Below are 13,476 nucleotides of genomic sequence, written 5' to 3' on the forward strand. Positions count from 1 at the left end.
ATGACAGATAAGTAGTGTTATTGTTCTGCCAATGAATTGAGCAGAGAGTAAAACTGGAACACCTAGGACTAGGAATTAGAAAAATAAAACATGGCTATAATTCAGAAGAAGGGTAGAAATTGTAGGTCAAGGAAATTGTTAACATTAGAGTACAAAATGCAAACCAAAAATCATAGTCAAGAGGAATATTAAGAAACTGTAACCAGAAACATTAATAAAGGCATGCACATTGGGAAGACTTTTTTGGTTTTGAATCTAAATCATAGTACAGAGTTACTTATCACACCAGTATAAATACTGTTGTGTAATTGATGTCACATTTCAAGCTCTACAAGCTCTATCTCCTGCCACCTAGGAATAGCAGCCTAATAACAAACTATGCAAAATGGCGGCGCTCATAGAAAAACCAAGACAACACCATTCATCCATCCATCCATTATCCAACCTGCTATATCCTAACTACAGGATCATGGGGGTCTGCTGGAGCCAATCTCGGCCAACACAGGGCACAAGGCAGGAAACAAACCCCGGGCAGGGTGCCACCGCAGGACCCAAGACAACACCATAAGCCTGTAAAAGATACAATGCTAAACAGGTCTTAAAATAACTAATAAACCAAGCTAGAAATATTCCACAGGGTATAACACAAAATTAATCATTACTAAACCGCCACTTGAAGCAGGACGAAAGCAGAAAATAATTATTACAGGCAGATGCTCATAACAATTATAAAAGTAGCCTGGAATAAATTATTTAAAACTTACATGCATCTATTTCATCTGGAAATTTTATCATTTGTGTATATAATGATATTTCACATTGTGCAATATGTAGAGACTGAGTTACTATGTGCCCGGTTACAGTGCTGGGGAGTTATGTGACTAAATATATTAATGAAAGCTTCACATTCACTGTGACTGAATATATACTGGGTATATATAGACTTTATTTGAAGAAAATACAACATACATACAATCAAGTCAAACCTTACAAACCTGAGTTCAGGCATAAAGTTGAAATTAAATTTGCTTAGGTGTTACTCTTGTTAATTTGGCCACATGAATTTTAGTTTGCAAGTACGAGAATGTATACAGTGGTGTGAAAAACTATTTGCCCCCTTCCTGATTTCTTATTCTTTTGCATGTTTGTCACACAAAATGTTTCTGATCATCAAACACATTTAACCATTAGTCAAATATAACACAAGTAAACACAAAATGCAGTTTTTAAATGATGGTCTTTATTATTTAGGGAGAAAAAAAATCCAAACCTACATGGCCCTGTGTGAAAAAGTAATTGCCCCCTGAACCTAATAACTGGTTGGGCCACCCTTAGCCGCAATAACTGCAATCAAGCGTTTGCGATAATTTGCAATGAGTCTTTACAGCTCTGGAGGAATTTTGGCCCACTCATCTTTGCAGAATTGTTGTAATTCAGCTTTATTTGAGGGTTTTCTAGCATGAACTGCCTTTTTAAGGTCATGCCATAGCATCTCAATTGGATTCAGGTCAGGACTTTGACTAGGCCACTCCAAAGTCTTCATTTTGTTTTTCTTCAGCCATTCAGAGGTGGATTTGCTGGTGTGTTTTGGGTCATTGTCCTGTTGCAGCACCCAAGATCGCTTCAGCTTGAGTTGACGAACAGATGGCCGGACATTCTCCTTCAGGATTTTTTGGTAGACGGTAGAATTCATGGTTCCATCTATCACAGCAAGCCTTCCAGGTCCTGAAGCAGCAAAACAACCCCAGACCATCACACTACCACCACCATATTTTACTGTTGGTATGATGTTCTTTTCTGAAATGCTGTGTTCCTTTTACGCCAGATGTAACGGGACATTTGCCTTCCAAAAAGTTCAACTTTTGTCTCATCAGTTCACACGGTATTTTCCCAAAAGTCTTGGCAATCATTGAGATGTTTCTTAGCAAAATTGAGACAAGCCCCAATGTTCTTTTTTGCTTAACAGTGGTTTGCGTCTTGGAAATCTGCCATGCAGGCCGTTTTTGCCCAGTCTCTTTCTTATGGTGGAGTCGTGAACACTGACCTTAATTGAGGCAAGTGAGGCCTGCAGTTCTTTAGACGTTGTCCTGGGGTCTTTTGTGACCTCTCGGATGAGTCGTCTCTGCGCTCTTGGGGTAATTTTGGTTGGCCAGCCACTCCTGGGAAGGATCACCACTGTTCCATGCTGCTGCCATTTGTGGATAATGGCTCTCACTGTGGTTCCCTGGAGTCCCAAAGCTTTAGAAATGGCTTTATAACCTTTACCAGACTGATAGATCTCAATTACTTCTGTTCTCATTTGTTCCTGAATTTCTTTGGAACTTGGCATGATGTCCAGCTTTTGAGGTGCTTTTGGTCTACTTCTCTGTGTCAGGCAGCTCCTATTTAAGCGATTTCTTGATTGAAACAGGTGTGGCAGTAATCAGGCCTGGAAATTGAACTCAGGTGTGATACACCACAGTTAGGTTATTTTTTAACAAGGGGGCAATTACTTTTTCACACAGGGCCATGTAGGTTTGGATTTTTTTTCTCCCTAAATAATAAAAACCATCATTTAAAAACTGCATTTTGTTTTTACTTGTGTTATATTTGACTAATGGTTAAATGTGTTTGATGATCAGAAACATTTTGTGTGACAAACATGCAAAAGAATAAGAAATCAGGAAGGGGGCAAATAGTTTTTCACACCACTGTAAGTAACCGATTAAATATGTTTATTTTAAGCAGCAAATATAAATGTCAGGTAATAAAATTATATAATAATTTCACATAATGTCTTTTCCATAATTCAGTTTATTTTTAAGCTTTTGACTAAATAAATAACTTTTTGGAAGTGTGTCCTAGTTTGCTGCACTTGACACAGAAGTCACTTTCTGCTTACTGGTGCAGAGGTGGTCTATATTTTGTCACAAAAGAAATAAAAATAGTGACAGATCATGAAGTTCAACTAATTTCCACATATTTTTTTACAGATAATCAAGTGAAGATCACTGACATTGTGATTCAATGTCATGCATGCAAATAAAAGATTAAATTGTTCAAAAAAACTGTGAAAAATGTTGAAACTTTCTTGTTGATTTTGAAATTTCTTAAATATCACTGAAAAGTGTTACATCCAGGGAAATATTATAACAGGAACTGTAATACAAAATAAGAACCCGAAAAAGGCAAGAAGGTATGATTAGATTGTTTTTTAATCTTGAGACAAGATCTAAATTAACATTTATCCTACTTTGAACATGCTCAGAGTTGGAGATCTCATTGTGATATCAGAAGCTTAATCCTCCGAACAGCAAGCTTTTCCCTCCAACACATCATTAAGTCATTAGGGCCACTGAGGATTATCCATGATTTGGAGAATATAGTTAAGATTCACAATAGCAGTGAAGCAAATCTAATTATGTTTCCCAAAGATATGCTTTTTAACTAATGACTGATTAAATCAAAACCATTATTTATTTATTTTGTGTTTAAAACATTTGTTTGCTTTGCATCATCCCACTATGGGCATCATTTATGCTATATGCAGTCATCATTCAGGTTAATCACTAGACCATAAAGCTGCTGCTTTTTGCTGTAAAAGTAATGTCAAGTGCTTTGATATATATTTTCTCAAAACCATGTAGACAACATTTACCATATAGTGAAACGTTTTAACAGCTCCTATTACTGAAATAGTCAGACAGATTCTCTGGGGTCTAAATAAAACAGCAGTTGTGTAATCTTAGTGTATTTATAAATATATATGTAATCACTAGCAGAAAAGAGTAGCCACCAAGTCTCCACGGATAAGTAAGTCACATGTTTACCCTGAATTATAGTTTATGTCTTCTCATGTCTTCTGACTTCTGAGACACTATGGTACCAATTCACTTCACTTTAATGTTGTTGACATTAAGAGATTAATAGTTTTTTAATTATATACTGTTTCTGCATTACATGTTTTTCACATGTAAGGTATATCTAAACCATGCATGCCTTCGGTATTTACTCTCCAAATTAAAATAGATAGATAGATAGATAGATAGATAGATAGATAGATAGATAGATAGATAGATAGATAGATAGATAGATAGATAGATAGATATATGTTTGTATAAAGGAGCCCCAGTCATGTTTCTTGACACACTTCTGCTGTATAATTCATTGGCTGAAAACCCTCAGTGTTAGTCTGTAAGAGAGTAGATGTGCAGCATTGTTCATAATGACAGTGTTTTTTTTTTAATTCTCTCCTTTGCTACTACCTCCAGAGGGCCCAGAGTGCACCCTGTAACTGAGCCCAAACTTCTAATTAGTGATGTTACCAGCACAGCACACCACACCACACGGTGGATAATCATGCCCTCACCTAGTTATAGAAGATGTGAAGGATGTCACTTCCCACATTAAAGGAACACAGTCTTTTAAGGAAGAAGAGCCTGCTCTCCCCTTTCTCATATTGCTCCTCTGTTTTCTGAAACCAGTCCAGCCTGTTATTGATGTAGACCCCCAAGTACTTGTAGGAGTGTACCACCTCTACATCCACTCCCTGAATAGTGACCAGACACAGAGTCTCTTTGGTGCGTTGAACATCAATAACTCTTCCATGCAATTATCTTTTAATTTCAGTTCAACATATTTTTGTATATTTTAAGCTGTTTTTAAGTTAACATTACATTCAGTTGTGATTCATACATACTGTAAAACTTTTATTGTACTCTGTAAAATATGTTATAATAGTGACTCTATAATAATACTAGTGATAATAATAATCTCTCTATTATATAAAAAATCCTGGGATGAGATGAGACTTTTTAGCCTGGGACGAGACTTTTTCAGAAATATAATCTCATGTCCCACGAGTCAAGAGTTTGTGCCAAAAGATTTAATTACGCCCGGGGCCGGAAATAAAAGACAAAGAGTAGATGACAAAGTAGAACATCGTAAAGAGGCTCAAAAACGTTGGCGCGATACACATGCAGAGCATGTTAGAGATAAAGAAAGTACTAAAATTCGAAAATCTAAAAAAAAAAATGATAGTAAAGATCATATTAGCACAAACAAATGGAAATTATTACTCGGTGAAATAACAGAACAGCGAAAAGAGATCGTTTATATGGACATAGGTGATATGACAAAAGTATGTAGATATTGTTCAGATTAAAATTTTAAGTCAGAGACTTGTAGATCGTCTAATTCGTGTTGCCATCAGGGAAAAGTAGTGTTTCTTCCCAATGAAAAGGCATATCCGTGAGAATTAAAAGATTTGTTGTTTGGTGAAAGTGAAATCCACATATGCGAGTGGCAGAGATGCAAAGTTACTGGAGTGTAGTGCAGGCCAGGGAGTTGGCAAGCGAAGCGTGCAGGGGCAAAGCCCACTAATAATAATAATAATAATTTTGAGGAGGTATCTTTTTAGTAAATGGTTTTAATCAATTTTCAAATGAAAGTTCCTAATCCCCATTTAAGGAAATATATGGAATACAGAACCTCCAAGACTCTTCTTAGAAATGGGCATTCTTCCATATTGATCAAGCATAAAGCAGGAAACCACTGACCAATCAGATACAGACTTCCCTGACCAAGACAGTAGACATTCCCAATGTTTAATAATCTGCAAGGCTACTGAAGTAGAAGTAGTAGTAGTCTGTGGGAGAGCGTTGGGCTGGTCAGAGGCAACCCCATGAGAAAAAGTCACATAAAACAACACCGTAAAGTTGCAAAAAAAAAAAATAATAATAATTTTACAGGTTTCAGTAAACAAAATGTAATCTCTTACCTGTAAAGTAAAGGGGTATGCCTTATGTATGGATTCCACTATAATATGTCTGACCAAAACGACAACTATCAATTTGTCTTTCCATGACAGCCACGGGTCAGTGCCATCTTAAATTTACACAAGAGACTTGGCTTACGAATCCCGCTTCTGCCTAACAAGCAGTTCACCCTGATCTCAAAATAAGTGAGAAAAAATTAGAACTATCTGTATTTTAAAAGTCTTTCCATGCCACCCACAGATCAGTCCCATCACAGATTTACACAATTGTCTTGACCTAGCAGTCGAGCTCCTGACTACCAGCCTGAGGTAACACATTACCCAGCAAGCAGTGATTACAGTGCACAACTGCTACAGTACCTATCATGTGAAGAGGTTCATTAGCTTTTGGATAAAAATCTTTATCTAAATTAATGTATAAATATTTAAATGTTAAAATGAAATGTTCTTTAAGTATAATCAGTCACTTATGCCACTTTCTGCAGTGTGATTGAACTTACTGACATAAATAGCAAGTGATATTTAAAAGAATGGTAGGAGATTATATTCCTTTTTATGAATTCAGAAGTGAGAAAGGGAGGTAGAACAAAATGTAACTATTATCCTGTGCAGAGAAAATCTCAACAATGCACAAACCTGATTTAAATGTTTTCTTATTATTACTTTTCTTATACTGCAGCAAATAGGAAAGATTCCTAAGTTATGTGATATACAAAGCTCTTTGAAATAATTAGAAGAAATAAAATTATACGCCCACATGATTTTTTTTCTGTCAAAATAATAAACAAACAAAAAATATGTCTAAATGACTAATAGATTAAGAATTATCTAAGGATTCATACATCTGTTATTTATTCATAACATTCTCAAAGTCACTTAACCCAGCCAGTAATGGGGCAGAGCTCCATTCTGGCAGCACTTGGTCACAAAACAACACTCACACAGGGCCAATGTGACATTGCCAAGCAATTTAACCAGAACGTCTTTGAGATATGAAGAAAACCAGTGTACTTGGAGGAAGATAGGACATTAACATAAGAATTGTTGGTGTGAGGGGCAGCAACACTAATTATTCTTCCACTGTTTAACATTATTATTTGTTCAAAACAAACAAACTAAAATTAAAATACAGGTATACACAACTATTCTGATAAAACTGTGATACTAATAAATACTAAATGTTAATCATGTTATAACAATAATACCAATTACAAAATACCAATCACAAAAGCTTTCAGTTATTAAAAAAATAATAAATACAGCCAGCTTTATTTTTCCCCACTACTACTACTACTACCAGGGCACATTTTATAAATAATGATTTGGAAAGCGGAAAGGCCCAGTATTTAGGATTACTGGTGTGTGGAGTCTGTAATTCTTTTCCCACATTCACAGTGGTATCTGTTGACAATTCTTATTTCTTTCCATGCTCCTACTTTTAGGTTGACCAGTAATTTTAAATCAACCAGTGGAAATAGGGTTGTGCATCAAAGGGTACATTTAGTTATTCATTCATTTATAATACATTTTGAAAACTCAATTCCTTCAGTTTTTGGTCATCAAGGGCTGGACCGTAGTTAAATTTCCTTAACACACTTATATTCACTCATACAGGACAATTTGGAATCATATTTAAACTAATATGCACATGTTTGGTATGTTGATGGTACATGGGGTATCTAGAGGAGCATTTACACTGACATGGAAAAACATCTTTGAACTTTGGAACAGCGTGGTGTTAACCATTGTGCCCTCAATTAACTAAAATGCTTAAGATATGAAATTAGTGACCTTGGCAACAGTGATGGGACTCCCAATCAGACATGTCCAGTGTTGCCTCCAGGGAGGAGGGGATGTCCACCAGGCTAAGGAATTTCTTAAAGTGTTCCTTCCACCACTTGACATATTCACCAGAAGAGTTAAGCAACCCTCTGTCCCTACATAACACAGTCTGGACAAGATTTTGTCTTTCTCTATTGAGGTGTTACTATGGTGGCCTGAGGACTCAGTGGGGATAAGGCTGCTGATGACATCTGAACAGAGATCTTGAGATCCCTCCAGATAAAATAAATGGAAGGGTGCCTGAGTTTTGTGGTTTTCATGAACAGGATATCAAGGCGCAGCTGAAGATGTGAGGGTTTCTAGTTGGAGTGGCTATGGGTAGCATCATTGCATTATGCAGATCCTGTTGTCCCCTTTGCTTCTTCTGACTATGACCTTTAGCACATACTTGAATGATTTCCTGCTGAGTGTGAAACAGCAAGTATGAGTATCAGCACCTTCAAGTCTGAGTTAATGGTTCTCTGTCAGAGAAGAGTGGATTGCACTCTCCAGGTGAGGGTTGAACAACTGCCCTTATTGGAGGAGTTCAAGTATCTTGGGAATCTTGTTCATGAATGACAGAAAAAGGGAACATGAGATTGACAAGCAGATTGAAGTGGAAACAGCTGTTCTGTGATTGCTGTACCTGGTGGTGAGGTGGGAGCTGAATCTGAAAGACTAGTCGATCTTCATCCCTGTCCTCACATTTGGTCATAAGCTATGGATAATGACTGAATAAATGAGATCATCAGTACCAGCAGCAGAAATTAGGTTTCTTTACAGGGTGGCTGGGCTCACAATCCATAATAAGATGAAACTCTCTGTGATTTGGGACAGCGTTAGAATAGAGCTGCTGCTCCTCGAGATTGAGAGGAGCCAGTTGGGGTGGTCTGAGCATTTAGTAAGGGTGTCCCCGGGCTGTTTCTCCTACAGCTGCTCTAGGCAGGTCCCACTGAGCAGATAACCTGTGGACTTGGTAACACCCGAACATTCCCCAGGAAGAAGTGGAATCTGTAGCTGTGGATAGGGAAGTGACTCTCACAAGGAAAAGCTGTTAACAAAATGAGATGAGATATCTAAAATGAGTTTTGGTTAATCTTTTTTTGAAACTTTTTACAGATAAATTAAAGGGTAGTGGTACTTAAATTGAAAATCCTAACCAAATCAGTAAAAAAATTGTTTAATTATAGTGAAGACTGTGCATGTAATACATCTCAACCACCAACAGAAAGTACATGGCCTACTATTAGGCAGTTTATGTCATACTTTCTGATGAAATTCTTATTTATTTCAATGGTAAGGGCACTAGATCATTTCCATTCATCCGAGGCAATCATAAAGTAATAATTAATATATTTATCATCTTAAAGGCACTTACTTGCTGTCAACACTGGTTTCATGCATAATTCATTTGAGTCCAAAAGATTAAATAACAAAGAGTCCCACAAATGTTTTTAATCATTTTCATAATAGGCAAGACAGAACCACAGTAAAACATTAACAAAAACAAAATGATTACTTAATAAATACATTTGTGGATATGTTTTCTAGACTGTTGAGTTCCGTTTCATCTTATGTTACCACATATTAATGTAGACTATATTAATTTACTTTAATAATCAGAGTACAGAATTTTTATTAATTTAGCTTAATTTATTAATTTGGTTGACACCTTTTTCCTAGGCGATTTATAACCTTTATGATACAATTGGTTACATTTCTTTTGGTTTTCCAAAAGGCCAAGTGTTTTGCTCATGGACACACTGTGTCCATGGCAGGAACTGAACCAACAACCACAGGGCTTTAAGTCCAAAGCCTTAACCACTATACCACACTGCCTGCTTATTTACTTGCTGATATGGACAATACATAAGAAGGAAAGAACATAAGAAGTTTGACAAGCGAGGGGAAACAATTTAGTCTGTTATTGATTTGTTTATTAATAGCTAAGTTGTTTCAATATATTATCCAGGGACTTTTATAACATTTTTCAAGTTTTCTGGTTCACCAATGCTCCTCAGTAATTTGCTCAAGAATTGCATAATCTTTTGTGTAGAAGGTGTTTCCATGCTTCTGCCTTAAATGCACCATCTCTTAGTTTTCACCAGTGTCCTTGAGTATGTGACTCACTATTTAATTGAAAGAACTGTGCTGAGTTGACTTTATTGATGCCTTTGAGATTCTGAAGTCCTGGATAGGTACCCAGACATCCTTATCTGCTCCGCGCTAAAGAGGTTTAATTCTCAGAGACTTTCAGATTAGATGCCCTTTAGTCCCAGGAAACACTCAATTGTTCTTGTTTGTATAGCTTCTAAAGCTGCTAAGTCCTTTTCTGGGAATTGTGACCAGAGCATAGAATACTCCAAATGGCATCTCACTAATGCATTATAGCATCTGAGTATAACTCTCCTAAAATTACATTAAATCATTTTGAAATTGTTATGAAAAATGTTACAATTTTGTATTTTCTGTATAGTTTATATGTTCTATTTTAATGGATTTACCTACTTTTACAATTCAATCTACATGCTTCTTCCAGGTTGGAATAAGTTTAAAAAATAATTGATGGTTGATATTTGTAAGTATTTTTATATTATTACTTTTTTTTTCCAGATAGTAAACTATGGTGGGCAGATGAAACTTCAGGTACATTGGGTACCACAAACAAGAAAGATGGAAGAAATCCAATCATACTGAGGAATAAGACAACAGGGGTTGTCCACATGAAAATATATGATAAAGATGGACAAAAAGGTTAGCTGTTCACTAAATCTGTAATGTTTGTCATCTTGTTAGCTGTCCTTGTTAAATAACATAAGCGTTCATTAGAATGTTACATATAAAAGGGATTCTGCACACTGCTTAAGAGAAAGGAAAATACACAGAGTTGGTTATCCGGCAAAACATGTGCCTGTCTTTCTTTATTAGATTTATTATCTTAGATAACAAAAAAAAGATGACTGATTTTCGCTTCTGTCTCTTCTAATAAGAGGACGGCATTATTGTGAATGTGAGCTACAAAACAATGGAGAAATGACACTATTGATCACTGTCAGTCAACAGTGCAGTCCCACAAAGCTATTAACTGAATAAATCACTGTTTGAATACATTTTAGAATACTAACAATGGCATCTTATAACAATTGTGTCTCTGTTGATATTGGTATACTTACATTTTTGCTTAGTTTTAAATTCACATGAGACAATTGAAATTTGCTTATAGTGTATTTACATTTAATTTGCACCTATCAATATGCTGTTAAGGTCAGAGTAAAAGATTGTTATGTCTTTCTCATCATTAAACAACAAACAAAAACTTTCTTTTCCAGTCACACTTTACAGTGTATTCCGGCAGAGTCAAATTTAAGGCAGTAACCACAAAAAATAGAAGCTTCACTCCATCTCTGTACAAATGATACATTTGTCTGCACTCATCCATGATGGGACAGATTGGAAATACCCTTATAGTATGTCTTTGGAATGTGAGAGGACATTGGAGAGCTTCACGTGGACACAGGGGTGAACACAAAAGATAATAAGTCCGGGGATCAAGCAGTGTACCATAATTTGAACCTTTAATAAGTTGAGTTTTACTTTCAGTGTCTTCTAGAGTGAAAATAAACTCTGCTACACAAGCTGTGCATGATTTTGCATATCTTTATATAAAATTTCTCCAAAAGATCTTTTTTGAAGCTATTGACTTTGTGTTAAATATGGCACTCCTTTTGGTCTTTCTAAGAGATTTTATTAATGTCTAGGCGTAATTTGCATGAGGGATATTGGTGTTCTTAAAGGAATTAGAAATCAGGTTAAACAACCTTTAATCCTTGCATTATTGTTAAGGAGTTTAAATACAGAGGAGCCATAGCCCTCATCTTAATGAATTATTGGCAAAATCATCAATATTAATGACAGGTCCATTAACAGTATTGGTACAGATACCTTAAATGTTCCATTAGTATAAAAAAATGGCAATTAAGTAGTCCTCAAGGTAAATCTTTTTACTGCCTCTTCAAACTTCTTTAGACCAATTAGTTACTTCATTTATCTCTTTGACAGAGACCACAGGGGAGCCAGAAGATGTCTCATTAGTCTACTTCAAATTAGCCAAAAGGAGTAGCTTCTATCCTGAATTTGAGGAGCAAAGTAGCACAATAGCATAAGAGACTGCATTTCACGCAAATTTATGTAAAATGATGAAAATTATTTAAAGTCCTCATCCCTTGCTCTACTCCAGGATCCTATATTTAAAAAAATACAATTTATGTATTTAGTACTCATTGATATAAAGTATCTATCTATCTATCTATCTATCTATCTATCTATCTATCTATCTATCTATCTATCTATCTATCTATCTATCTATCTATCTATCTATCTATCTATCTATCTATAATTATACTGTAATATAACATAATGAATATAGGAGATAAAATGAAAAAGGTGGCAAGAGTGCCCAATTTCACAAAATATTAAGCAAAGGTGATATGCAACATTATTTATTACATTCTGTTGCCATAGTACAGGTTTGATCTTGTATCTGATACTGCAAGTTGGAGACCCTTAGACACAAAACTCAATTTGTTATTAGCTTCAATATTTGGGGCTCACAACCAGCCCAACTGTTAAATCCTGAATGGGTGTGCCATTTTGTAAGACTTTACACTTGCTTCTTCTGTTTAGGCAGCAATCCATGTCAACAGAATAATGGGGGATGTTCACAGCTTTGTTTGCCTACATCAGAAGCCACGAGAAGTTGCGCTTGTACTGTCGGATACAATCTACGAAACGACCGGATGTCATGTGAAGGTACAATAAATATGATCTCTATTCAATCAGAGTTACTTTCATGCATTTTTTTGTACTTTTTGTTCACTTATTATTATTTACTCAACATGATGTTTCCCCCTTCTTATAAATAGGTATTGATTCATTCCTAATCTATTCAGTTCATGAAGGAGTAAGAGGAATTTCTTTGGATCCCAATGACAACATTGAAACCCTCATGCCTATAAAGGGATCTTTATTTGCAGTGGGAGTGGACTTTCATGCAGGTACTACAGCATGCTATTGTAAATCCAGAGCCTTGCATATACTGAAAGCTTTAATCACATAAATAAAGAGTATTAATTTAGAGCTAATGACTCCTGACAGCAGAGGTAGAAAGAAATTTTTCACATTTGTCCAGCATATGTCCAGATATCTCCTGCTGTTTTATTATATGCTTTTACATGTTATGATGCTGTTTTTGTTATGCATTTTTCTTAATTTTAAAACATACTGAGACTATAGATAATACAGAGCATTACCTACATACCGTACGGTTTTAGCTAGACTCATTCTTATGATACGCTTCTCAAACATCAGTAATTCTTCCTAGAGAAGCCTTTAAGTCTATCAGTATTATCAATATTAGCGTTTCTATTCACTTTTTGGAACTATTTTTATTTTTTAGAAAGATGAGAAAGAAACTTTAAACACATTAATGCAAAATCACTGGTTTATGTCTTTGTACCTTCAGGGAAGGTCACTGAAAACCTGATTATTTTTTTCTAGACAGCACAAGGAGGATAAAAACAGTTCTAAATTAGACGACAGATGTTTTTAGCCAAAGTGGTTTGAATACCAGTCATGGAGTGTCCCCAAGTACTGAATCCCAATATGGTACACAGAGGCCATAAGTGCTACATACTGTAAGTGAGGCAGTATTCCCAAGCTATTTCTCTGAAACTATACATCAAAACAGAGGAGCCCAAGGTCCGAATTAGTAATGCCACGATTTATAAAAGAAAACTTGCATATATATATAGGAACATGCATATAATAGGTACAACTCTGACTAATGCATATACAACATTTAGGAGAAACTGGGAATGATGACACCCTTCCTAAAGTAGGGA

At 35.7% G+C, this 13,476-nt stretch overlaps 1 protein-coding gene across 1 annotated transcript in view; it reads left to right on the top strand.

Annotated features, from left to right (window-relative positions):
- LOC120530667 (low-density lipoprotein receptor-related protein 1B-like) overlaps positions 1 to 13,476 on the top strand; it is a 1,848,048-nt gene that overhangs the window by 1,283,245 nt on the left and 551,327 nt on the right. Inside the window, exons 34-36 of the mRNA XM_039755091.1 lie at positions 10,190 to 10,330; positions 12,260 to 12,385; positions 12,499 to 12,630. Coding sequence (XP_039611025.1) covers positions 10,190 to 10,330; positions 12,260 to 12,385; positions 12,499 to 12,630 — 399 coding nt within the window. The remainder of the gene's footprint in view (positions 1 to 10,189; positions 10,331 to 12,259; positions 12,386 to 12,498; positions 12,631 to 13,476) is intronic.

This window comes from Polypterus senegalus, chromosome 6 (genome assembly GCF_016835505.1).
Source record: "Polypterus senegalus isolate Bchr_013 chromosome 6, ASM1683550v1, whole genome shotgun sequence".
In the NCBI taxonomy this organism is placed as follows: Eukaryota; Metazoa; Chordata; class Cladistia; order Polypteriformes; family Polypteridae; genus Polypterus; species Polypterus senegalus.